The 27,605-nt window shown below is 45.0% G+C and overlaps 1 protein-coding gene across 1 annotated transcript in view; it reads right to left on the reverse strand.

Annotated features, from left to right (window-relative positions):
- Positions 1-27,605, reverse strand: part of LOC309415208 (nuclear cap-binding protein subunit 1-like) — a gene marked incomplete at both ends in the record, with an annotated part of 87,982 nt that overhangs the window by 17,253 nt on the left and 43,124 nt on the right. The window contains 7 exons of the mRNA XM_082012659.1: positions 17,361-17,475; positions 18,237-18,340; positions 20,470-20,563; positions 23,671-23,773; positions 25,042-25,164; positions 25,929-26,032; positions 27,078-27,152. Of these exons, the coding sequence (XP_081868785.1) occupies positions 17,361-17,475; positions 18,237-18,340; positions 20,470-20,563; positions 23,671-23,773; positions 25,042-25,164; positions 25,929-26,032; positions 27,078-27,152 (718 nt within the window). The remainder of the gene's footprint in view (positions 1-17,360; positions 17,476-18,236; positions 18,341-20,469; positions 20,564-23,670; positions 23,774-25,041; positions 25,165-25,928; positions 26,033-27,077; positions 27,153-27,605) is intronic.

Here is a 27,605-nt window from a genome sequence, read left to right on the forward strand (position 1 = left end):
CATCCCTGAGGCAAAGGCAGCAGATGGAGGCTCCGCAAGCAGCAGAGGATCCCCTACCCTCTTGCCACCAGGCAGAAGGAGGGGACCTAAGAGACGAGGGGGAATGGAAATGGATCCCTGCTCGAGGCGGCAGGCGAGTCCTCTCCTGGCATCCCTCACGGTCCCAGCTGCCCTTACACAACAGGTATGGGGCTCTGGAACTTGAGGGCCAGGCTGGTGAGGATGTAGATGAAGGCCCATCCAGGGGGTTGCCTAGGATGAAATCGGTCAGCCCCACGCATTACGACTGCCTCTGTTAAGAAAAAAAGGAGGGTAACTGTCATAGGCGATTCCCTTCTGAGGGGAACAGAGGGCCCAATACGCTGACCAGACCCAACCCACAGGGAAGTCTGCTGCCTCCCTGGGGCCCGGGTGAGAGATGTTACTAGGAAACTCCCTGGTCTGGTACGGCCCACTGATTATTACCCGCTGTTCGTTATGCAGGCTGTCAGTGATGAAGTTGCGGAGAGAAGTCCAAAAGCGATCAAAAGGGACTTCAGGGCACTGGGGCGATTGGTTGAAGGATCAGGAGCACAGGTAGTATTTTCCTCAGTCCCTCCAGTGGCGGGGAGGAACACTGAAAGGAACGGGAAAACACACCTGGTTAACACGTGGCTCAGAGGCTAGTGCCATCGGTGGAATTTGGGGTTTTTTGATCATGGGGAGGTTTACACAGCACCAGGCCTCCTGGCAGCAGATGGAGATCAGCTGTCTCCAAGGGGGAAAAGGATTCTCGCTTATGAGTTGGCAGGGCTCATCGACAGGGCTTTAAACTAGATTCGAAGGGGGAAGGGGATAAAAGCACATTTGTCTGACTGAGCCCTGTGCCTGATCACCAGTCTGTCCTATCTTTTTATTAAATTGTTTCTTAACTATCTCCCTGCATAATCTCACTCTCTATCCCATGTGTATGTGTGCTGCAAGGAGTAAGTACCAGCTCCTGGTGAGACCTCTGTGTGAGTGGAGTGGGTGCCAGCAACTGGAATCAGACCAGGAGTATAGGTGCCCTGCGGCCTGTGGTGTCAGCTACTGGAGCGAGTGGGGTCCCAGTGCCAGCTATTGGAGTGGGTGGGGTTTTCAGCTGCCAGCACTGGTGGGAACAGTGTGTGTCCCCAAAACCAGCTACTGGGAGGGACTGGAGTGAGGCGAGTGAGAGGCTCAGCAACAGTGGCTGGAGCTGGACTAGCTGGAGACTAGGAGACCCTGGGTCCAGGAATGGGTATCAGGTGGGGAGGAAGGGGAATCCATGTGTGGAGTGCCTGTGAGACGAGTGTGAGTGCTGCATGCTTGTAGGAAGTATCAAGTTGGACCACGCTTACAGAAGTCCAGGTAGATGACATTCATAGCTCTTCCCTTGTCCACTGATGCAGTTACTCCATTGTAGAAGGCCACTAGAGTGAGTAGTCAGGCACGATTTGCCCTTGGTGAAGCCATGTTGGCTGCCTCCAGTTACCTCCCTGTCTTCCACATGTCTTCCAGGAGGATCTGCAGAGAGGTGAGGCTGACTCCCAGGTTGCCAGGGTCCTCCTTATTACCCTTTTAAAAAAATGGGTGTGATATTCCCTTTTCTCCAGTCACTGGGGACTTTGCTTGGCTGCCATGACTTTTCAAATATGATGGAGAGTGGCTTAGCAACTGTCTGTCAGTCCCCTCAGTAGCCTGGGATGCATCTCATTGGGTCCCATGGACTTGTGTATGTTCAGGTTCCTCAGGTGGTCTCAAACCTGATCTTCTCTTACGATGGGAGGGACTGCATTCCCCCAGTACCTGGCCTGAGGTTCAGAGACTTGAGAGGTGTGGGAACAGTGAAAATGGAGGCAAAAAAATTCTTGAGTACCTCAGCCTTGTCCATGTCGCTTGTCACTAGATCTCCTGTCTTATTTATCACGGGGGGAACATTTTCTTTAGTCTTCCTTTTCTGGCCAACATACCTGAAGAAGCCCTTCTTATGATTCTTCGCACCCCTTGCCAAATTCAGCACCAGATCTGCCTTAGCTTTCCTGATCCCCTCCCTACACACCCAGGCAGCGTCTCTATATTCTTCTCAGGATGCCTATTTGTCCTGGTTTCAGCCAGGATAGAGCTGGTTTTCTTCACAGAAGCTAGTGTGAGACTGTGTTTTGGATTTGGGATGAGAAACTGTTGATAATGTGCTGATGTTTTGGGTTGTTACTGAGCAGTCAAGGACAGTCCAGCTTCTTGTGCTGGCCTGCCAGCAAGGAGGCTGGGGGTGCACGGGAAGCTGGGAGGGGACACAGCCGGGACAGCTGACCCAGACTGGCCAAAGAGATATTCGCTACCATACGACGTCATGCCCAGTACATAAACTGGAGCTGGCCGGGGGGCGGAAATCGCTGCTCGGGGATGGGCTGTCGATCGTCGGGTGGTGAGCAATCGCTGTATTGGGCATCACTTGTTCTTGTACATTCCTTTGTTGGTATTATCATTGTTGTTTCCTTCTCTCTTTCTGCCCTATTAAACCGTGCTTATCTCAACCCACGAGGTTTTTTCTTCCTAATTCTCTCCCCCACCCTACTGTGGGAGGGGCAGTGAGTGAGCGGCTGCGTGGTGCTTAGTTGCCGGCTGGGGCTAAACTACGACAGTCCTTTTTGGCGCCCAACGTGGGGCTCGAGGCTTGAGATAATAACGGTTGCAGGTCACAATATCAGTTTATTTGATTTGCATCGTGCTCTCGTCTTTGTTGTACATGTTAAGGATCGGTGTTGGTTTCTGCGGACTGCTGTACTCTGCGGTGATTAGTAATGTCTCGCCTGCGAGTTTTGTTTTTAGAGCACTGACCTGGAACTTAATGTAGTATCATCTGAGCTCTGTACTAAAGCCGTTACTGTATTTTGGCTACTGTCTTGTGGAGACGATTAGCAATTATACTTATGCCTCTGAAAGGCTTTCTATGGAGGAAATGCAGAATGGTACCTTTGCTACCCTCTATCATAACGTTTCCTCCTTCATCACAATAATTTTTCCGTATTTTGAACACCCTTGGGTAGTTAAAATACCTCTATTGCTACTTCTGGGGAACATTGTTTCGGTTTTGTCTAAGGTTGGCAAGCAATTTAAGAATATCACCCGGAGATCTGCCCCAAGGCTGGATAGTTATGAATGGCAGGGCGTGTGGAACAGCATGGGCAAATGCCTGGGGCGGTGGGCACCTCCGGTGTTTTGGAACTTCACTCCCGAACAAGTGCAGAATCCTGATAAACTGGCAGAATATTTGGAAGAAGTATGCTGTCAGCCTGGCAGTTCCAAGGAGACACAAATCATTGCAATGTGCTGGGGCCTGGCCCATGCCTACCGAGCTCTATTTAACACTGTGCAAAGGGGAGAGAGGCTCTCTGGACCTGATGGCAATGTGACAGGCACTGTGACTACTCCAATCCCGGTGGCAGGCACTGTGACTACTCCAACCCCTGTGGCAGGCACTGTAGCTACTCGGATTGTTGCAGCTGAACCAGAGAACCAGCCCATCCCAGTATCAGTTGCCCCTATACAAAAGAAGAAATCTTGGAAGCGGAAGTCAGCTCGTTTAGTAAGGGATGAGGAAGATTCTGCTAAGAAGGAGCCAGAGGAAGAGAGTGAGGAGGCAGAGTGCTCTGATGCAGGGCCATCACGAGGACGGAAGAGGGAAGAGAGCGAGTCATCGCTTGAAGAGGAGGAAGAGGAAGAACTCATAAAAGAGACGGTAACTACCCGATCTCTATCCCTGAGTGAATTGCGAGATATGCGGAAGGATTTCAGCCGTCGTCCAGGTGAGCACATTGTCACCTGGCTGCTCCGATGCTGGGATAATGGGGCCAGTAGCCTGGAATTAGAGGGTAGGGAAGCCAAGCAGCTGGGATCCCTTTCTAGGGAAGGGGGCATTGACAAAGCAATTGGAAAAGGTGCACGAGTCCTCAGCCTCTGGAGACGACTCCTGTCGGGTGTGAAGGAAAGGTACCCCTTCAAGGAAGATGTTCTATGTCGCCCAGGCAAGTGGACCACCATGGAGAAAGGTATCCAGTACCTGAGGGAGCTAGCTGTGCTGGAAGTGATTTATGGTGACTTGGACAATGGACAATCATCCAAAGATCCAGATGAAGTCAATTGCACGCGACCTATGTGGCGGAAGTTTGTATGGAGCGCCACCATCATATGCCAACTCATTAGCAGTAATGGCCTGGAAAGACGGTGAGAGACCAACGGTGGATGAATTGGCTGGCCAACTCCGGCAATACAAAGAAAGTCTCTCTTCCTCCCTACGGGCCTGCGTCTCTGCTGTAGAGAAACTGTCCCGGGAGTTCCGGCAATTCAAAGAGGATATGCCCTACCCTCCACCCGTACGGACCAGTGTCTCATCCATTAGGAGTAAGCGCTCTTCTGTTCAAGAGAGAGGATATAGAGGATACACACCGCGAGCCACCCTGTGGTTTCAATTGCGTGACTACGGAGAGGACATGAGGAGGTGGGATGGAAAACCTACCTCGACCCTAGAGGCATGAGTACGCGAGCTGCAAGGAAAAACAATTACAAAGGGGGGTTCAGGTTCCTCCAGAAAAATCGTTGCTCCACTTTCCAGTGGGCAGTTCCCCAGAAAGAATAGAAGAGCTGATCTCACCTCTGATCCTCTTGAAGGGACTTCTGATTCCTATTTACAAGAAGTGGGTAACGAGTACTATGACCAGGACTAGAGGGGCCCTGCCTCCAGCCAGGCGGAGGAGAGGGAGAACCGAGTTTATTAGACTGTGTGGATTAGATGGCCTGGCACATCAGACCCACAGGAATATAAGGCTTTAGTGGACACTGGTGCACAATGTACTCTAATGCCATCAAGCCATATAGGGGCAGAATCCATCTGTATTTCCGGAGTGACAGGGGAATCCCAACAGCTGACTGTACTGGAGGCCGAAGTGAGCCTAACTGGGAATGAGTGGCAGAAGCACCCCCTTGTGACTGGCCCAGAGGCTCCGTGCATCCTGGGCATAGACTACCTCAGCAGAGGGTATCTCAAGGACCCAAAAGGGTACCGGTGGGCTTTTGGTATAGCTGCCTTGGAGACGGAAGAAATTAAACAGCTGTCCACCTTGCCTGGTCTCTCAGAGGACCCTTCTGTGGTGGGGTTGCTCAGGGTCAAAGAACAACAGGTGCCGATCGCTACCACAACAGTGCACCGGCGGCAATATCGCACCAACAGAGACTCCCTGATCCCCATCCATGAGCTGATTCGTCGGCTGGAGAGCCAAGGAGTGATCAGCAAGACTCGCTCACCCTTTAACAGCCCCATATGGCCAGTGTGAAAGTCTAATGGAGAGTGGAGACTGACAGTAGACTATCGTGGCCTGAATGAAGTCACGCCGCCACTGAGCGCTGCCGTGCCGGACATGCTAGAACTTCAATATGAACTGGAGTCAAAGGCAGCCAAGTGGTACGCCACCATTGATATTGCTAACGCGTTTTTCTCAATCCCTTTGGCAGCAGAGTGCAGGCCACAGTTTGCTTTCACTTGGAGGGGTGTCCAATACACCTGGAATCGACTGCCCCAGGGGTGGAAACACAGCCCTACCATTTGCCATGGGCTGATACAAACTGCACTGGAACAGGGTGAAGCTCCAGAGCATCTGCAATACATTGATGACATCATCGTATGGGGCAACACAGCAGAAGAAGTCTTTGAGAAAGGGAAGAAAATAATTCAAGTCCTTCTGAAAGCTAGTTTTGCTATAAAACAAAGTAAGGTCAAAGGACCTGCACAAGAGATCCAGTTTTTAGGAATAAAATGGCAAGATGGACGTCGACAGATCCCAACGGATGTGATCAACAAAATAACAGCTATGTCTCCACCAACTAGCAAAAAAGAAACACAAGTATTTCTGGGCGTTGTGGGTTTCTGGAGAATGCATATTCCAAATTACAGTCTGATTGTAAGCCCTCTTTATCAAGTGACCCAGAAGAAGCATGATTTTAAATGGGGCCCTGAGCAACGACAAGCCTTCGAACAAATCAAACAGGAGATAGTTCATGCCGTAGCCCTCAGGCCAGTCCGAGCAGGACAAGATGTTAAAAATGTGCTCTACACGGCAGCCGGGGAGAATGGCCCTACCTGGAGTCTCTGGCAGAAGGCACCAGGAGAGACTCGAGGTCGACCTCTAGGGTTTTGGAGTCGAGGATATAGGGGATCTGAGTCCCGCTATACTCCAACTGAAAAGGAGATATTGGCAGCATATGAAGGAGTTTGAACTGCCTCAGAAGTGGTTGGTACTGAAGCACAGCTCCTCCTGGCACCCCGACTGCCAGTGCTGGGCTGGATGTTCAAAGGGAGGGTCCCCTCTACAAATCATACGACTGATGCTACGTGGAGTGAGTGGGTTGCGCTTATTACACAGCGGGCTTGAATAGGAAACCTTAATTGCCCAGGAATCTTGGAAGTGATCATGGACTGGCCAGAAGGCCAAGATTTTGGAATATCACCAGAAGAGGAGGTGGCGCGTGCTGAAGAGGCTCCACCATATAATGAACTGCCAGAGAATGAAAGGCAATATGCCCTGTTTACTGATGGGTCCTGTCGTATTGTAGGCAAACATCGAAGGTGGAAAGCTGCTGTATGGAGCCCTATACGACGAGTCGCAGAAGCTGCTGAAGGACAAGGTGAGTCAAGTCAGATTGCAGAGGTGAAAGCCATCCAGCTGGCTTTAGATATTGCTGAACAAGAAAAATGGCTAATACTCTATCTTTATACTGACTCATGGATGGTGGCAAATGCTCTATGGGGGTGGCTACAGCAATGGAAGCAGAGCAACTGGCAACGCAGAGGCAAGCCCATCTGGGCTGCTGAATTGTGGCAAGATATTGCTGCCCGACTAGAGAATCTAGTCATAAAAGTACGCCATGTAGATGCTCACGTACCCAAGAGTTGGGCCACCGAAGAACATCAAAACAACCATCAGGTGGATCAGGCTGCTAAGATTGAAGTGGCTCAGGTGGATCTGGACTGGCAACATAAGGGTGAATTATTTATAGCTCGGTGGGCCCATGACACCTCAGGCCATCAGGGAAGAGATGCAACATATAGATGGGCTCGGGATCGAGGGGTGGACCTGACCATGGACGCTATTGCACAAGTTATCCATGAATGTGAGACGTGTGCTGCGATCAAACAAGCCAAGCGGTTAAAGCCCCTCTGGTATGAAGGATGATGGTTGAAATATAAATATGGGGAGGCCTGGCAGATTGACTATATCACACTTCCACAAACTCACCAAGGCAAGCGCTATGTGCTTACCATGGTGGAAGCAACCACCAGATGGCTGGAAACATATCCTGTGCCCCATGCCACTGCCCGGAACACTCTCCTGGGCCTTGAAAAGCAAGTCTTATGGCAACATGGCACCCCCGAAAGAATTGAGTCAGACAATGGGACTCATTTCCGAAACAACCTCATAGACACCTGGGCCAAAGAGCACGGCATTGAGTGGGTGTATCACATCCCCTATCATGCACCAGCTTCCGGAAAAATTGAACGATACAACGGACTGTTAAAGCCTACACTGAAAGCAATGGGTGACGGGACATTCAAACATTGGGATAAACATTTAGCCAAAGCCACCTGGTTAGTCAACTCTAGGGGATCTACTAATAGAGCCGGCCCTGCCCAATCAAAACTTTTACGTACTGTAGAAGGGGATAAAGTCCCTGTGGTGCATGTGAGAAATATGCTGGGGAAGACAGTCTGGGTTACTCCTGCCTCAGGCAAAGGCAAACCCGTTCACGAGATTGCCTTTGCCCAGGGACCTGGGTGCACTTGGTGGGTAATGCGGAAGGATGGGGAAGTCCGATGTGTACCTCAAGGAAAATTGATTTTGGGTGAAAACAGTCAATGATTTGAATTGTATTATGTTAATTGTTACACAATACAGTATGACATTACTACTATGGCTGCTATCTACCATATCAATGGTATTACAGTAAGAATCACCCAGACTGATGAAGAATGAGCTTCACCGAAACTAAGCAACATGCAGCAGTGATGGAACCAGAACTGGCTTCAGCAGCTTGCGCCCAACAATTCCCTCGAGACCGACATCTTCGACCTGCAGATCATGGACATGGACCGTGCCAGATGACAATCCAACACCACATACCATTTCCCCTGCCCTGAGAGACTGCTATGATGGATGAAGCCCAGAGTCATGGACTGAATGAACTCCACAGACATTTTAAAGTGATGGCCCATGGACTAAGAAAGTGATATCTCTGTGTATATATTAAAAGACAGGAAGAGTAATAATGAATAATTGGAATGTATTGAGAAGTGTAGGACCCGGGCATGACGTAAAAGGTATGGAATAAGGGGTGGATACTGTCCTGGTTTCAGCCAGGATAGAGCTGTTTTTCTTCACAGAAGCTAGTGTGAGACTGTGTTTTGGATTTGGGATGAGAAACTGTTGATAATGTGCTGATGTTTTGGGTTGTTGCTGAGCAGTCAAGGACAGTCCAGCTTCTTGTGCTGGCCTGCCAGCGAGCAGGCTGGGGGTGCACGGGAAGCTGGGAGGGGACACAGCCGGGACAGCTGACCCAGACTGGCCAAAGAGATATTCCCTACCATCCGACGTCATGCCCAGTACATAAACTGGAGTTGGCCGGGGGGCAGAAATCGCTGCTCGGGGACGGGCTGTCGATCACTGGGTGGTGAGCAATCGCTGTATTGGGCCTCACTTGTTCTTGTACATTCCTTTGTTGGTATTATCATTATTGTTCCCTTCTTTCTTTCTGTCCTATTAAACCGTGTTTTTCTCAACCCACGAGGTTTTTTTCCTAATTCTCTCCCCTGTCCCACTGTGGGAGGGGGAGTGAGTGAGCGGCTGCGTGTCGCTTAGTTGCCGGCTGGGGCTAAACTACAACACTGTTCCTGCTTCCACTGCCTATACATTTCCGTCTTGCGCTTCAGCTCGACCAGAAGGTCCTTACTCAGCCATGCTGGACTCCTGCCTTCCTTGCCTGATTTCTTACACATGGGAATTTAGAGCTCTTCTGCTCTAACAAAAATGTCCCTAAAGAGCTGCAAGCTCTGTTCATCTCCTTTATCCTCGAGGGCAGTTTCCCAAGGAGGCTGTATACAGAGGGGTTAAAAGATGGGTTTTTGGTCCGTAGTTGGACTCTGGGTAAGAAGTAGATAGCCGAGAAAACCACAGCAGAGGGGTTAAAAAGATGGACTTTCGGTCCGTGAGAACACCGCAGTTAGCACAGTGAGAAAAACAGATAGCTGGGTGAGAAGTAGATAACAGGCCAGGTGAGAGAAACCAGATGGTTTCCCACAGAGATAAAAAAGTTGAACAATACTAGGGGAGGACGTGGAGGGAGGAATCCTTGCAACATCTTGCTATTGGCTTAAGCATGATTGATAATATGCCGTGTGTACAGAGTCTACGAACCAAACCCGCTCCTCTGCAAATGTATAAATACCGGGATTTCCCAAAGAGCAGGGGGATCGGTGTACGGCGAGGCCACCGTTGCCTCTGTGGGGATGCCCACGTAAAGCTGGCACCTACCGACTGCTGGACTGAGCAAGAATGTACGGATGGGCCATCTTCCTCACAGTCCTCGGGTCGGTAAGACAATTGCTTTGCAAGATACCCTTAGTGTAATGCATGCTTGTAGTTAATAAACGCTTATTGCTTTTCCCCTTGTAGTCTGTGTATATGTGTCTACCCTTCTCGGGAATCCTCGAAACCACCCTAGGACAGAGGCCCATCCACTAATTCCTTAAACAACTGAAAGCTTGATCTCCTAAAATTCAGGGTCCTGACTCTACTCTTCGTCTGGCCCATATCCCACAAGACTCTGAATTCCACAAGGATGTGATCAACTGCAGCCCATGCTACAGTGGTGTCTAGTGACAAGAGGCAACGGGCCTGAAACACAGGAGGTTCCCTCTGAACACCAGGAAACACTTTTTTAGAATCATAGAATAGTTTGGGTTGGAAGGGACCTTTAAAGGTCATCTAGCCCAACCCCCCTGCAATGAGCAGGGACATCTTCAAATGATCAGGTTGCTCAGAGCCTTGTCCAACCTGACCTGGAATGTTTCCAGGGATGAGGCATCTACCACCCATCTGGGCAACCTGTTCCAGTGTTTCACCACCCTCATTGTGAAAAAATTCTTCCTCATATCTCATCTAGATCTACCCTCTTGTAGTTTAAAACCATTGCCCCTTGTCCTATCGCAACAGGCCTTGCTAAAAAGTCTGTCCCCATCTTTCTTAGAAGCCCCCTTTCAGTACTGGAAGGCTGCAATAAGGTCTCCCTGGAGCCTTCTCTTCTCCAGGCTGAACAACCCCAACTCTCTCAGCCTGTCCTCATAAGAGAGGTGTTCCACCCCTCTGATCATTTTTGTGGCCCTCCTCTGGACCCCCTCTAACAGGTCCATGTCTTTCCAGTGCGGAGGGCTCCAGAGCTGGACGCAGGACTCCAGGCGGGCTCTCACCAGAGCGGAGTAGAGGGGCAGAATCACCTCCCTCGCCCTGCTGGCCACGCTGCTTTGGATGCAGTCCAGGATACGGTTGGCCTTCCAGGCTGTGAGTGCACATTGCCGGCTCATGTGCAGCTTTTCATCCCCCAGTACCCCCAAGTCCTTCTCGGCAGGGCTGCTCTCGATCCCTCCATCCCCCAGCCTGTATTGGTACTGGGGGGTTGCCCCAACCCAGGTGCAGGACCCTGCACTTGGCCTTGTTGAACCTCATATGGTTCACATGGGCCCATTCCTCGAGCCTGTCCAGGTCCCTCCAGATGGCATCCCATCCCCCAGGCGCGTCAACTGCACCAGTCAGCTTGGTGCCGTCTGCAAACTTGCTGAGGGTGCACTCGATCCCACTGTCTGTGTCATTGATGAACCTATTGAGTGGATGATACACCAGAAGGCTGTGCTGCCATTCAACAGGATATGGACAGACTGGAGAGTTGGGCGGAGGGGGAGCTCATGAAATTTAACAAGGACAAGTGTAGAGTTCTGCACCTGGGGAGGAACAACCCCATGCACCAGTACAGGTTAGGGGTTGACCTCCTGGAAAGCAGCTCCATGGAGAAGGTCCTTGGAGTCCTGGTAGACAATAAGTTATCCATGGGACAGCAATGTGCCCTGGTGGCCGAGGGCCAATGGTATCCCCTGGGGTGCATTAAGAAGAGTGTGACCAGCAGGTGGAGAGAGGTTATCCTCCCCCTCTACTCTGCGCTGGTGAGGCCTCATCTGGAGTATTGTGCCCAGTTCTGGGCTCCCCAGTTCAACAGAGACAGGGAACTTCTGGAGAGAGTCCAATGGAGGGCTACGAGGATGATTAAGGGACTGGAACATCTCTCGTATGAGGGAAGGCTGAGAGACCTGGAGGTGTTTAGTCTGGAGAAGAGAAGGCTGAGAGGGGATCTTATCAATGTCTATAAATATCTGAAGGATGGCTGTCAGGAGGCTGGGGCCAGTCTCTTTTCAGTAGCGCCCAGTGACAGGACGAGGGGCAATGGGCACAAACTGCAGCACAGGAAGTTCCACCTCAGCATGAGGAAGAAGTTCTTTACTGTGAGGGTGACGGAGCACTGGAACAGGCTGCCCAGAGAGGTTGTGGAGGCAGGCAACTCAAGAAGAGTACAAGGATCTCGTTAGGTCATGGAAAGAGAAAATTAGAAAGGCAAAAGCCCAGCTGGAACTCAATCTGGCCACGGTCGTAAAGGATAACAAAAAATGCTTTTACAAATATATTAACAACAAAGAGAGAGCCAAGGAGAATCTCCATCCTTTATTGGATGCAGGGGGGGAACATTATCACCAAGGATGAGGAAAAGGCTGAGGCACTTAATGCCGCCTTTCTCTCAGTCTTTAATAGCCAGACCAGGTATCCTCAGGGTATTCAGCCCCCTCAGCTGGAAGCCAGGGATGGAGAGCACAATAAACTCCCCATAATCCAGTAGGAAATAGTGAAGGACCTGTTAAGCCACCTGGACACCCACAAGTCTATGGGGCCTGATGGGATCCACCCAAGAGTACTGAGAGAGCTGGTGAAGGAGCTTGCCAAGCCACTCTCCATCATTTATCAGCAGTCCTGGTTAACAGGGGAGGTCCCAGAAGACTGGAGGATTGCCAATGTGACGCCCGTCTACAAGAAAGGCCGGAAGGAGGATATAGGGAAATACAGGCCTGTCAGTCTGGCCTTGGTACCGGGGAATATTATGGAGAGGTTCATCTTGAGGGCACTCACAGGGCATGTGCAGGACAACCAAGGGCTCAGACCCAGCCAGCATGGGTTCATGAAAGGCAGGTCCTGCTTGACCAACCTGATCTCCTTCTATGACCAGGTGACCCACCTAGTGGATGAGGGAAAGGCTGTGGATGTTGTCTACCTGGACTTTAGTAAAACCTTTGACAGCGTCTCCCACAGCATTCTCCTGGAGAAGCTGGCGGCTTGTGGCTTAGACAGGTGTACTCTTCGCTGGGTGAAGAACCGGCTGGGCAGCTGAGCCCAGAGAGTTGTGGTGAATGGCGTTCAATCCAGCTGGCGGCCAGTCAAAAGTGGTGTTCCCCAGGGCTTGGTTCTGGGGCCGGTCTTGTTTAATATCTTTATCGATGATCTAGATGAGGGGATTGAGTGGTGCCTCAGTAAGTTTGCAGATGACACCAAGTTGGGTGGGAGTGTTGATCTGCTGGAGGGTAGGAGGGCTCTGCAGAGGGATCTGGACAGGCTGGATCGATGGGCAGAGGCCAATTGTATGAGGTTTAATAAGGCCAAGTGCCAGGTCCTGTATTTCGGCCACAACAACCCCATGCAATGCTACAGGCTTGGGGAGGAGTGGCTGGAGAGCTGCCCGGCAGAAAAGGACCTAGGGGTGTTGGTTGACAGCCGGCTGAACATGAGCCGGCAGTGTGCCCAGGTGGCCAAGAAGGCCAACAGCGTCCTGGCCTATATCAGGAATAGTGTGGCCAGCAGGAGTAGGGAAGTGATTGTACCCCTGTACTCAGCACTGGTGAGGCCACACCTCAAATACTGTGTTCAGTTTTGGGCCCCTCACTACAAGAAGGATGCTGAGGTGCTGGACCATGTCCAGAGAAGGGCAACAAAGCTGGTGAGGGGTCTGGGGAACAAGTCTTCTGAGGACCGGCTGAGGGAACTGGGGTTGTTCAGTCTGGAGAAGAGGAGGCTGAGGGGAGATCTTATCGCTCTCTACAACTACCTGAAAGGGGGTTGTGGTGAGGTGGGTGTTGGTTTCTTCTCCCAAGTAACTATCGACAGAATGAGAGGAAATGGCCTCAAGTTGCGCCAGAGGAGGTTTAGATTGGCTATTAGGAAAAATTTCTTTACTGAAAGAGTGGTCAAGCATTGGAACAGACTGCCCAGGGAAGTGGTGGAGTCACCATCACTGGAGGTGTTCAGAAAACTTGTAGACGTGGCACTTTAGGACATGGTTTAGTGGGAATGGTGGTGTTGGGTTGATGGTTGGACTTGATAATCTTAAAGGTCTTTTCCAACCTTAATGATTCTATGATAACCTTCTATGGTGAAATGACTGGCTTAGTAGGCATGGGGAGAGCAGCAGATATTGTCTACCTTAATTTCACAAGGCCTTTGACGCTGTCTCCCATCAGATCTCATAGAGAAGCTGTTGAGGTATGGACTGGATAAGCAGACATTGAGGTGGACTGAAAACTGGCTGAATAGCCATGCCCAGAGGGTATGAAATCTAGTTGGAGGCCAGTAACTAGTGGTGTACCCCAGGGGTCAGTACTGGTTCCAGTCCTGTTCAACAGTAATGACCTGGATCATGGGGCAGAGTGTACCCTCGGCAAGTTTGCTGATGACACAAAACTAGAAGGAGTGGCTGATACACCAGAGGGTTGTGCTACCATCCCCAGGGACCTTGACAGGTTGCAGAAATGGGCTGACAGGAACCTCATGCAGTTCAACAAGGGGAAGTGTCCAGTTCTGCACCTGGGGAGGAACAACCCCATGCATCAGTACGTGCTGCGAGCTGATCAGTTGGAAAGAAGCTTTGCAGAAAAGAAATTGGGGGTCCTGACGGACACCAAGCTGAACATGAGCCAGCAATGTGCCCTTGCCGCAAAGAAGGATAATGGTATCCTGGGCTACATTAGGCAAAGTATTGTCAGCAGGTTGAGGGAGGTGATTATTCCCCTCTGCTCAGCACTGGTGAGGCCACACCTGGAGTGCTGTGTCCAGTTCTGGGCTCCTCAGTACAAGAGAGAGATGGACATAGTAGAGTCCAGTGAAGGGCCATAAGGATGATTAAGGGACTGGAGCATCTCTCCAATGAGGAAAGGCTGAGACAGCTGGGACTGTTTAGCCTAGAGAACAGAACGCTCAGAGGGGATCTTATCAATATATATAAATACCTGAAGGGAGGGTGCAAAGAAGATGGAGCCAGGCTCTTTCCATTGGTGTCTAGTGACAGAACAAGAGGCAATGGGCACTAACTGAAACACAGAAGGTGGCATCTGAACATAAGGAAACACTTTTTTTACTGTGAGGGTGCCTGAGCACTGCAATAGGTTGCCCAGAGAGCTTGTGGAGTCTTCCTCTTTGGATATATTCAAACACCATCTGGATATGTTCCTGGACAACCAGCTCTAGGTGGCCCTACTTGAGCAGGGGGATTGGACAATATGACCTCCAGAGGTCCCTTCCAACCTCAGTCATTCTGTAATTAAATGATGTATAGCAAGAAAGGGGGAATCTGATAGAGTAAGGCACATTCAATACATTCAGTTACAGATATCGCTTCAGTCTCACAGGGTTGTTTCTCTGTGATAATAACCATAAATTAACAGCTATAAACATAATTTTTTTTCTAAAAAGACTATGTGCAACTTAAGACAAAAATAGGACCATGTGCTAACTCACCTACTGTATGCAAATCACACTTGCAATTTATATTTTTGAATGCAAGCTAGTAACTTGAAAGATACTCTGACAACTCTGAATTACCGCAATATTTAAAGCAGGAGGACTTGAGAATTTGTAGTAATTGAGAATTTTGACATTTTCTTCACCACAGGATCATACCCCCTCCCCTGACTAAATGCTCAAGGACCAGTGGACACTGTTAACTGCCCTAGGGGCAGGCAGGCCTTGGTCTCATCCCATAACTTAGCACTGGGGCCATCAATATTTGACATTTTATATCCTCAATGAGGAAATGCAATCTGGTAAAGCATCTGCTTACAGAACTATTCATATTTTGTCTACTTTACTGTGGTGGGTTAACGTTGTCTAGCTGCCAGGTGCCCACCAAGCCATTCTATCACTTTCCCTCCTCAGCAGGACAGGGGAAGAAAATAAGATTAAAAGCTTGTGGGTCGAGATAAAGGCAGTTTAATAAAGAAAAGCAAAGTCTGTGGGAAGAATCAAAGGAAACAAACAAAAAAATTTGTTCTCTACTTCCCATCAGCAGGCAATATCCAGCCACTTCCTGGGAAGTAGGGCCTCAGTGCGCATAGCGGTTGCTTTGGAAGACAAATGCCTTAATAACGAATTCCCCCCCCCTCAGCTTAGCTGTTATTGCTGAGCACAGTGTCATATAGTATGGAATATCCCTTTTTATCCCTTTTTATCCCTTTTGTCACTTTGGGTCAGCTGTCCTGGCTCTGTCTCCTCCCAAGATCTTGCCCACCCCCAGCCTACTGGACTTTGGGGTGGGGGGGTTGGAGAGACAGCCTTGATGCTGTGGGAGCACTGTTCAGCAGTAGCCAAAACACTGGCATGTTATCAACACCCTTCTAGCTACAAAGCACAGCACTATGAGGGCTGCTATGGGGAAAGTTAACTCCACCCCAGCCAGACCCAATACATTTACTTACAAAAGTTATCTTATGGCATAACACTGCCCTTTAAAGCACTCAGTGCTCAAGAGCTGCAGCTAGAAGACAGTACAGAAACAAAAACATAGGCATATCCATTGAATGATACCAGACAATCTCTTTGCCTCACAGTGAAATCAATGAATAGCTCTTCAATATGCACAAACATTTGTTAATTGCTGATGAACATAAATTGAGGAGGTAAGCAGCTACTGTGGCTGTTGCTGGGAATGAGCAAGGAAAAGAGCTGAAAGAGTTGGGATGAACTGACATCAGCAAACCATGGAGGTCCTAGTGATCTCTCATCTGATGCTCATAGGAAATTACTTGTGCTGGTGACATTTTTTGCATGATCCTGCATCTGTTCCATGTTGTGCAAAGTTCTGATGTTAGCCTAGGCCAAAGATTTAGAAGTAGCCTAGTGTTTTGTGCAGGTACTAGAAGACCATAGATCAACAAGGAAATACTCTCTTTGAAACTAAGATAATTTCTATAAATTGGCTTCATTTGATATCAGGATTAAATATTGTAGTCAACCAAACTGTCTTGGGTCCTGCCCTCTGGGGCTGCTACAGGAGATACCACTCTCACTGTACTTTACAGCATCATTACTTAGAGCTGAAGCCCCAAAATAGCCAAAAGTGAATTTAAAAAAGGACTAATTAGACTGGAGTGGCTGGCTAGGGACATTGAAAGTATTTGGTGCCATAAAAGAGTCAGATGGGGAAGGCACAGAAAGCACCTTCTTTTCCCAAGTGCATTACAAAATCCCAGTAACCCAGCTGCTTGTCCAGGAATAACAAGCTTCTACTATCACTTAGGACTTAAGAGTCCACACAGTGCGTCTAAAAATATTTGATAGTCATCTCACTGTAAATAGTAGTCTAGGTTATACAAGGACATTAAAAAATAAAATCCAAGAGAAGCAAAAGGCAGATGCAACTGTCTGAATCCAGCAGCATCTGTTAAAAGAACAGCAACAACTATCTCTGCTTCTCAATGAGTTAGCTGTTTCCATGCACTTCTCCACACAATATACGAGGTCCTAAATGACTACTTACTAGTAAAAATTGAAAGTAACAGAACCTACAGTAAACTTGAATATGAATTTGACTGTTCCTATTGCTACCCAATAATGTAATATGAACCAAGATTCAAAAAACAGAGCGAAAGAAGCTCACGTTGGAACAAAAACTTAGAGAAAAAACTTGGAGAAAAACCTTGAATGGTGCAAATGCACATGAACTTCTTTAAAGACTTCACTGAACTCTCAGGCTCTAACAGCCTTTAAAAAAACATACGAAAAGTGTGTCAACTTTAGCGTCCTAGAACTATAGATGGCAACATGTGTAGATATGCCTCCTGACAGTATTTTTATTCAGCCTCTCCAAGAACCAATTGAGTGTCGGTCTGAAACGTGACAGCCTGCAGGTTACTTAGTGTCAAATATATGTATAAAAAAAAATTTAAAAATTACTCTTTTGTGCTGTCTTGCCAATCTTGCCTTAGTCTCCTCCAGTTCTTTGTGAATCTTCAGTACGTGCTTGTTCATTTTACGAATTGTGGAATGTAAGATTTCCCAGACATAGAACCTATGAAAGATGCAGAACCCAAAACAGTAAATTGCACACTGTTCCAAGACAGAAAATGCACAGGTTGCTATAACTCTCAACTCTTCTTACTCAAACCATCAGAAACAGGGCAACTTTCTATTGTTACAGAGCAAGTTAAACGAATAAACAAATAGAGAAGCGCACAACACTGATCTGGGGGAAATTTACAAACACTTCATCATTATTACCTAGGACATCTACTGGAGTGAGCAAACACTCAATATTAAGAAAGCATATCACTCATTTCTTACCTGTACTTTGCACTGAATTACCAAACCAGCACTTTATTTCAGAATCATTCTGTAACACTACTAGCATCAAACTGCCAGGTCTGAGCATTTTTCCCACTCTCAATAAACAATATATCTGAGGGTGATGCAGGATACATGCCCTAGGTGCAAGCCAAGACTCCACCAGGCTAGCAGTTATACAATAAGGTTAATGGTTCTTGTCCAGAAATGGTCCTAGAGCTTCTCCTTCCACTTTGGCAAACTTACAGGCTACTTGCATGAATCTTGCTAGCATAGCTTTTTGCAGGATATAGAAATGCACACTGCAGCTCAGAGGAAAATACTAAAGTTTGTGTTTTAGGGAAGCAACACCATTTTATGTAGAGTTTAAATCAAAACAATGAAAGTAAAAACTACAATTATTTTAAGTTTTAAAAAAATGGATTCTAACCATTTAAAATAAAAATTCAGGTAAAAACCAACTGAAGACAGAAATTCCACACTTGTTACCTAGTAAAATCATGTGCAAGTTCTGAAGAGAAGATCCAGTTTGCTACTGCAGCGCAATCAACAATCTGTGTTCGAATCATCTTATCCACAAGAACAGCAATCATCTACATTTTGGGAAAGACAAGATGGTCATTCCTACCACAAAAAATGGTCAAGTTTACCTGCTGCAACATGGAGTCTGTGAAATTACTGTGGGCTAAGGTACAACCAGTGCTGGGTTGTATGAAAAGCTATTAGAGTCAAGTTTGCAACTTTGCAAATACATTAGTCAAACTAATAGGTGATTTCAAACACTTTAGGAAGCTAGTACTGCTTAAAGCAGACATCTCATTTGCTGAACCTAAAAATGCTCAGACTAGGGGAGCTGCATCAATCATGCCAAGTATGCATTCACATTTTAACAAGTCATCTTTACTCCTCATGAGAGTGATGATGTCACTTTTCATTCAAGTGAGTACTTCTGCTATTCCCAAGAGCAAAAATACAAGAACTTAATTTTGAGACAAGGCATCAGAGATGCAAGTCCTAATAGTCAACATTGGAGTATCCAACCAGAAGACACGTTCCTGTTACATAACCATAAGGTAACAGCAACTGCTAGCCTACTCTCCTTGGACTGCAACAGTCCCCAAACACAACCATATGCTCTTTCCTACAGGACCTCTTCATTTTGGAATGAAACCAACACTGTATGAAAGTATTTACTACAGGACCCTACCTTGATGAGGCTTATGGGAAAATCAAGCAGGTAGCTACAAAAACTATCTTGTGATTAGAACAGCTTTGTGCCGTTCAGAAGAAAGGGCCCATCTTAATTATTCATGTACTCCATACCACAATACCTAAGAAACTCAACCTGCAACATATTTATTCTCATAATCATCCATTCTCAAATAGAATAGGGAAGCGTAACAAAGCTCAATTTAAGGTAGAAAACTAAATTAATGGAATGAATCAGAGAACTCAGAACTCATTTCTCAATTTCCAAGATTGCTTCCTATATGCATTTGTCTTAAAAAAATTAATCCTGGCATTATCCAGATTACCTAGTTTGAGCCTTCATGTAACACAGACATAGGAATTTGTGAAAGTATTCAGTCTTGATGTTAAAGTTTCCCTTTACGACATCAAAGCCTTTGTGCCTCCAGAAAATAGTTGAGGCTGTGACCATCCATAATTTAAAGGTTGATATTTCAGGTAGGAATTGTTATATATACATATATATTTAATCTCTGCTTGTTTTGTTCCTTTTATTTAAGAAGCTATTTTACAATATCTTATCTCTCTTTCAGGACCTGACTTTTAAGACTATTAAAAGTAATCTTTTAGTAACCCTAAAAAAATGGGCCTTAGGCCCAGCAGCCGATGCAAGGATTCTCCAGCACTCAATGAGATTACTTTTGGAAGTCTGGCTCATGCAACTGAGGCACCAATTGCTTCCAGACATAAGATCATATATTACAAACACACCAGGGAGAAATGTCCAAATAACTAATGTAGAAAAATTGAATGCAAGTTTCTTACTGATCTCCATTTATAAAACAATGACAACATGGGGAAACAACAACTGCTGTGAAGAAATTGCATGTTTTAAACAACTGAGGTATTTTTCATAGTTCTTTCAGCACATTATTTCATCAGATACAGGAATGAACTTTAACCATGGTAGTGTCACAGACAAATCTGTTCTGAACGTTGGTTGAGAGCAGATTTACTTTCTCTGTCTGTGCATAACACTGTTTCCAACCTGGTCTTTGTGGCTCATTGTGATTGCTAGTGAAAAACCACACAAGTGCTAAATAACCAGGTTCTCTCTTTTTGCCTACTAACTTACTAACCAGGTTCTCTCTTCAGCCTACTTCTGTGTTACAAGATCTACATCTTAAAAAGCATAAAGCATGAGAATGCTGTTCTAGAATTGAAATTTGGAAGAAAAACAAGGTTGGGTTGGGTTTGTTTGAGTTTTAAGTTATTCTCTTGTAAACCAGAGCATAGCACAAAGATGAAAGTCTTCTACACTGAACTTTTAATGTGAAAGTCTCACTGATAGAGAATAAATTTGATGTCCGGTTTAAGACACTTAACAGTTGTAAACACAACTTCAATTATTTTAAATACAAATAGACAATAGACAGTCTTTTTAAGTAAACAAAGGAAATTGTAATGCTTTATATTTTAATGTGACTTTCTGTGAGTAGAAACTTCAACAAATATCTGTCATTGATGCTCTTACCTGTGGATGATTCTTCCAAACCTCGTACACAACTCTCAGGACATGGAGTTTCCCCTCATCACTTTCAGCAAGTACTTTGAAGACTTCGTGAAACCTTTAAAGAAATATAAGTAGTCAATGGAGGAGTTAGGATCAGGGTAATGAAGCAGGAGACACATAGTAAGTGGTTTAGATGGCCCCAACATTTTCTTTTGGACAATCTGCAACAATTCTGGAAAGGCTGCCCCCTGACAAATAGAACTGTCCTGAGTTTAAAAGGTTGCAGAGACAAGACAACTCCTAAAAGCAATGTAACCCTGCCTCGGGGGCAAACTTACTCCTCAAAGCTAGGCTACAGTTCTCATGCTTTTAAATGCAGGAGAGAACTCTGCTGCTTGGTGTGCTTATCTATATGCAGGCAGAGTGAAATTTGCTGCTTTTTGTGCCTTGGACTTTGACTACTGATAGGTGTTTCCATAACCATAGACCATTATTCAATCTCCCCTCTACTGAGGAAAGCACTGAGAGCATCTACTAGTAGAATTAAGCTGACTCCTATGTCAGTATTCACAGCCCAGTTTATGTAATGTAGCTATAAAGTTTAAATGGCTCTTTTTGACCTTGTTGATATGCAGCAGTGAAACCACTATAGCTCTGAATAAACAGTCCTGTTCCTTATCACAGAATCATTAAGGTTGGAAAGGACTTTCAAGATCAAGTCCAACCATTAACCCAACGCCACCATGTCCCCTAAACCATGTCCCGAAGCGCCACATCCACACGTTTTTTGAACACCTCCAGAGATGGCGACTCCACCACCACCCTGGGCAGCCTGTTCCAATGCTTGACCACTCGGTGAAGAAATTTTTCCTAATATCCAATCTAAACCTCCCCTGGCGCAACTTGAGGCCATTTCCTCTCGTCCTATCACTAGTTACTTGGGAGAAGAGACCAACACCCACCTCACCACAACCCCCTTTCAGGTAGTTGTAGAGAGCGATAAGGTCTCCCCTCAGCCTCCTCTTCTCCAGACTGAACAAGCCCAGTTCCCTCAGCCACTCCTCATAAGACTTGTGCTTATGTTACTGACTGTAGGCTAGTGACCATCGGTTGTTATAAACCATTGTCATAAATCTTCCATGTGCAGACAAAAATCAAGCTTTTATGTTTGTAAAGTATATAAAGTTGTATAAATAGAAAAATAATTCAGTAAGACACGACCACCTCTTTCATACTGAGACAGTTTAACGGCATCAAGTATGCAGTGTCAAAAATAAGTTATTTTCATCTCATTTTGATTAAACAGTTGCAGTCAATCCTCTAGAAGTTAAAGCATGTGTTTAAGAGCACGCACTCCAAAAATATTCTAGAATAAATTTTATATTGCTTAGGTATATTTAAGAAGTTGTGGGTTGATATTTTTTTTTTTAAACCCACCAACTTAATTGATTTTGAGTCATACTGGTTGCAATACACTGTAGAGGACATGATACTGTCATGGGAGGTATGCAGTCACTCAATATGAAGCAATATCACTTGTCCCTCAGGACACTCAGCAAATGATTAATTTTAAAATGACCTAGTCTACCAGCTGTTCCTTCTCTGTGATGCTCCAGATGGAGCCAGCCAAAAGGGTTTAGGAAAGGTTCCCCCCATGCATACACTATATGGCTTTGTACATTTAAATACACATCAGTCTTTGGAATACAGAATACACAGCAAAGAAACAAACCACCTGATCCACTCTATGGTGGCTTCCCAGCACTTCAGATACTAGTAGCATAATGTGCTGCTGGACAGTTAAGGAAGAATAGGGCAAACTAAAGTAAGTACATTTTAAAGCCAGCTGCAGCAGTACTCCTCTCCCATTATTCTTTGGGGTCTTCTAAACATAAAATTCATTAGCATCACAAAGCAGTCAAGCGCTTGCAAGCACCTCCAGGATAGGCAATAAGCTATCTGCTGCACTGTGACCATTTTCAGCTCCAATTTCCAGTCAGGTAACAGCTCTTTGTCTCATGGACTTTGTAAGTCCAAATAAAGTTCAGTAATGCAAATGAAATCCCAAAAAAAGAGAACCCATGGCTTGAGCAATAACTTTCCTCTTTCAAAGGAAAGTATAGACAGAGTGCCTCATTTGTTTGATTTAGAAACTAACATTAAGAGGATGTAATAGATTTGCAAGCAGCTAATCCAGACACTAGCTAGGATATTTTTCATTACACAGTGGGTGTTTCTCAAGACTTTGCAATAGTATGCATAAAGAATCATAACACACCACACTTGTTCGAAAGATTACTTAAGTCTTCCTATTTATATTCCTCTTTATATTTTAGGTAGATTAAGTTTTCATAATCAGGAGTTACATACAGAAATATCTACACGCTTAATAAGTTGATTAACTGCCACACAAATTACCTCCCCGTTTGTTTTTTTTAAACTGACTAACCTGCCTGTTATTGATTGATTTAAACACAACAGTACAACCCAACAGCAGTATGCTTGTGCAGGCAACTAACTCATAGCACAATACCTTTTGCTAGTAACAAAAGCAAGGTGAGAGCTGGGTTGAAAGACATCTTTGTAGGCTACAATGAAGGGTACAAGGGGATTTATTTCAGCTCAATTTCAGGAGTAACATTTGCATCTGAGAAAAAAAATTATTTTTTTATTTATTTCAATAACAGACATTTACAACATTCTCCACTGCACAGACGTATGTTTCCTCTCACACTTTCTGCCAACATTAAACTCCAGGGAAAGATCTAATTGCTTCTGTGCAGTGACTGAGTACCGAACAGTCTCTATTTTAGAACCTCTACAGGGCTACTGGTAGAATCACAGACATCCAAGGATGTACTCATGTCATGCTCAGGTGAAGAACACCGATATGCCCAGACGTGACAACAGGAAACTCCCAAATTGATATGTACCTTTATACCTGCAAGAGACTTAAAGCAGACAGAACCTTCACCCTAATGCAATCAACATGCTTAAGATATGTATGGTCTTGTTAATAACTCCATTCAGCTATGTAACCTAGTTTTCACATTGCCTTCCTTTTAGTAGTGTTACTGCTTCTGCCCAAAACACACCATCACATCACATTGTGTAGCATCTAAAATGTTACTGAAGCCTGTAGATGAGTTATTTTATCAGGCACTTCACTGTCAGAATGAAATGGTTCTGTAAGCCCCAAAATAACGCACATACCATACTTACTTAGCTAAAGCACTGAAGGAGTGGCTGAAAGACTTCGCAGCTAGATGGAGCAGAGTCTGTACAAAAACTTCTATTTTCAAAGGATTGAAGGTAAATCCTTCATCTGCAAGTTATTTAAAGTTAAAACAATAAGTACTTCAAGTAGAGGTTTTAAGTTGCTCCAAAATCTTTAGAGATAATTTTTGTAAAATGAATTAAAACAATAAATTAAGTTTCAGCGACTGGATTTTGCAAGGCTGAACAGGGAGCTAGTAAATAACTTCTAAAAGGTACAGATCTTGGGACTTCCCTCTATCATGGAGAAAACATGTAGAAATAGTTCCAGGTTAACGAGAAAGCAGCAGAGACAGCTATGCTAGTGGCATCTAACAGCACTGATAAAGAGAAGCAGGGAACAACAGCTGAAGACGCTGTAGAAATCTGCACTGGGTTGGAGACAAGGCAGGCCATAGAGCATGGGAAAGGGGAAATGGATGAGAAGAGAAGAAGCTGCAGATGATTATAATACAGAGATTGGGTATTTGTAATGGTTGGGGAAGGGGGGCACCAATTGTGCATAGGGGATGTGGGACACTTGAGGTGAATGGTTCTGAATCCCCTGGACACTGCTGTAGACCTGCTGGCAACAATGGGTAACAAAAGGAACATTGATTACTATGTGGTCTTTATAGCAAATCAAGGACAACAATACTGGCTCTCAAGCAAAAAAAGGCTCACTGCTGCTCTGTGCCTGCATAACAGAACACTTGCAAGTATTACAATATTACCCAAACTGTCCCTATGTTTTAAAGGTCACTCCTCAAACCTGTAGCTCACACTCCTTTCAGACCCCAAGAGCACACTGGCTTTGGAAATTGAGCATTAGGTGTGGCTGGACCAACAGCAAAGTTGGAAAGAACTTGAACAAAGTCCTATTGTGAGAATGCCAGTTTCATTTAGATCTAGAGAAAGCTAAGATAGCCAGGGTGCTAGCTTTAACTGCTATGGGACAATATCAACAGGAGGCAAGCTCTTAAGTAGGGCAAAGGCACTGGATCTTTGAGACAAAGCTGACACCATGAAATGAGCTCTAATGCTGAAGGCAAAGGAAAACGTTAAAAATCCTTCATGCCACCTCTGTGGATAATTAGCAGAACCCACATCAAAGGCTAGGTTGCTTCTATTAACTAGAACAGACCTATCTCTGTATATGACAAGAACAGAAGAAACACAATTGTATGTTACTTCCATTTATTGTTAAACTGAAACCAACTATTAGAAAGGAAAGCATACAGTTCAATTAGCAGCAGAAAACATAACTACAGGACAGCAAAATGGTTTAGATGCAAAACTAATGACAACCTTGCAATGCCTAATATCAGATGTCCTTACCATCATCGTCATCCTTATTTGGATTAGGCACATCTTTTAAAATGTTGAAGATTTCATCGTTACTGGCCTTATTTTTAATTGCAATCGTTAAACAGAGTGCTACAGTATACCCAGGAAGAGACCCTATATGAAAACAGAAAGTTCATATAATCTTTTTCAAGTCTAGAATGGAATGAATATTTTTACATCAGCGTCTTTCTCAGAGAAGCATGTATACTTCCCAGCTACCCTCAAAACTTGCTGCTCCCAATACCACTGTCCACATGACCATTCCATAAAATTAATCAATGGTTTTCTTATTCTTCACAAATTCAAGCCCCTTTTCTAGCACCTTCAGAATTGAGGGGGGAATAACTCCCCTGATTAAAACTCCATTCTAATTTCCATCATCTTCTTGAAAATACAATACTTACCTGCATTTTCTCACTTATGATAATGACAGATCCTTCACATCATTTGCTGCCTCTCTGCTTGCGTCATTAAACCAAATTTGTTTAGTAAAATCTTTTATTGTTAAGTGCCCCATTCATTCAAAAACAAGTCCATGTGATCTTTTGCTACGTTTATTTCTGCACAGTATTCTGCCTGAATGATGGAAATAAATTAAATTTTCTTTTTTTAGACTCCTGGCAAACCAAAGCAATGCCGTAGCACCTAGACTGCAGTCACCTTAGCATGATTTAACTTAATCCGGCTAACTTTTTTTTATTTTTTAAAAAAGGTTTAGATTAGAAAGATCCAGACACAGCACTAGATCAAAATCAAGCATATTTATTTCAACTGAGTTCTCCTTCATGAAGTTAAGTGACCTGACACACGAGCTAGGACATTCCCTTGCTTTGAAACAATCTGCTTGGAACTGAAGTTTCAGTAACTTAAATACTTACTATTGCTTTCATCTCCATATTTGTAAATACACACTGGGTTTGCAGGACTGAGGACAGAAAAGCTTGGAGGAACAATGTCTATTATTCGCTGATGGTAGGAAAGCCTACAAAAGTAAGTTTCACAGCAGTAGAATTATAATGGTATATCATCATCAGGGCTGACTCAACTTACTGATTTAAAGTATTTTTCCTCATTGTTTAATTTGGACTGTGCAAAAAAAAAAAAAAGAAAAATCAAAACATTTACTCAATGCAATGGTAGTTCCTGACAGATAGCAAGAGCTAACTTAAACAAAACTTTCTAGTAGATGCTTAATACTAGAATTTCATCCTCACACAAGTCTAAGATGCTACAGGGACATCTGGTAAAATACTGGTATTAAAAGCAGGGGGGGAAGATTAAACCAAATGGCTTAATTGCTTCATTTTACCTTACAAACACTGAATTCCTCTACTAAATTCACAGTAAAATCAAAGGGAGATACAAACAAAATGAAATCTTTTTGCAATACAACAATTTCACACTTCGTATATTAAACTCTCGCAAAACAACATATAAGCTTTTCCCATGTAAAATACTGAATTACATAGGTTCTTTGAACATTTTGCTCTTGTACTCTCCTGTAACCCCCGTTTCCACAATCGTTAGCCCAATCCTGACAGCTATTGGGCTTTTGCAGCTTCTTTTTAAGGTCAATGAGAATTGGAGATGCCCAGAACAATCAAGATACTTATTTATCTTAAACTAGGGATATAATAAACCCTCCTATTTCTGTGAATAACCACTGTTTTCCAGCAAATTACCTGAACTCTTTTTCTTTCCCTGCCTGCTCTGTTATCAACTCTTTTTACCTATCCCCAAGAAGAAAAAGTAAAGACTTCTTAATTTGTACCTAGAAAGATGTCACCTCCACTTGCTCCACCTATTTGTCCCCCAGTCCGCTAGGAAAAGCGGTGCCCTACAACAGATACACTAGAACAAAAATGAGCAAGACAACAGAACAGACTTTAGCTAAAAAAGTTAACTGAGAAAATACGTATGCTTAAGACAAGAGCCACATTAAAAGGAATGCATCATTACCTGAAAGCATTTGCCAAACTTCAATTTAATGTAACTACAAAAGCAAGATGTTTGTAAGTCTTACTTACCTCATACATTTTTCCAAAACCTCTCTCACAAATTTGGATTTGGGCTTCTCAAGGTCCTGAATAAGACAGTCTGACCTATCAAAGAAAAACAAACCCAACCAAACAAACAAAAAAGACCAACCCAAAAACCCCCCACACGATAATTTCTAACAAATATATATGTGTTCTAATCTGTTTTGGTCTGATACAACAGGTAGGGAACATTCACTGGATAATCACAATTCAAAATTATTCAGGTTGAAAAGAATCTCAGGAGGCTTCATACTCCAACTTCCTGCTCAAAGCATGGTCAACAATGAATTCAAACACAGTCACTCAGGGTTTTGTCCAATCAGTTCTGAAAACCTCCAAGGATGGAGATGCCACAACCTTTGCACCATTGCAGGGGGTTAGTTCATTCAAAGTACAGGACTCTGCATTTGTCCTTGTAGAATTTTGGGAGGTTCCTCTCAGGCCATTTCTCCAGCCTGAATAGGTCCCTCTGAACAACAGCATATCAACTGCACCCCCAAATGTAGTGTTGTCTGC

Source organism: Phaethon aethereus (assembly GCF_964289735.1).
Source record: "Phaethon aethereus genome assembly, chromosome: W".
In the NCBI taxonomy this organism is placed as follows: domain Eukaryota; kingdom Metazoa; phylum Chordata; class Aves; order Phaethontiformes; family Phaethontidae; genus Phaethon; species Phaethon aethereus.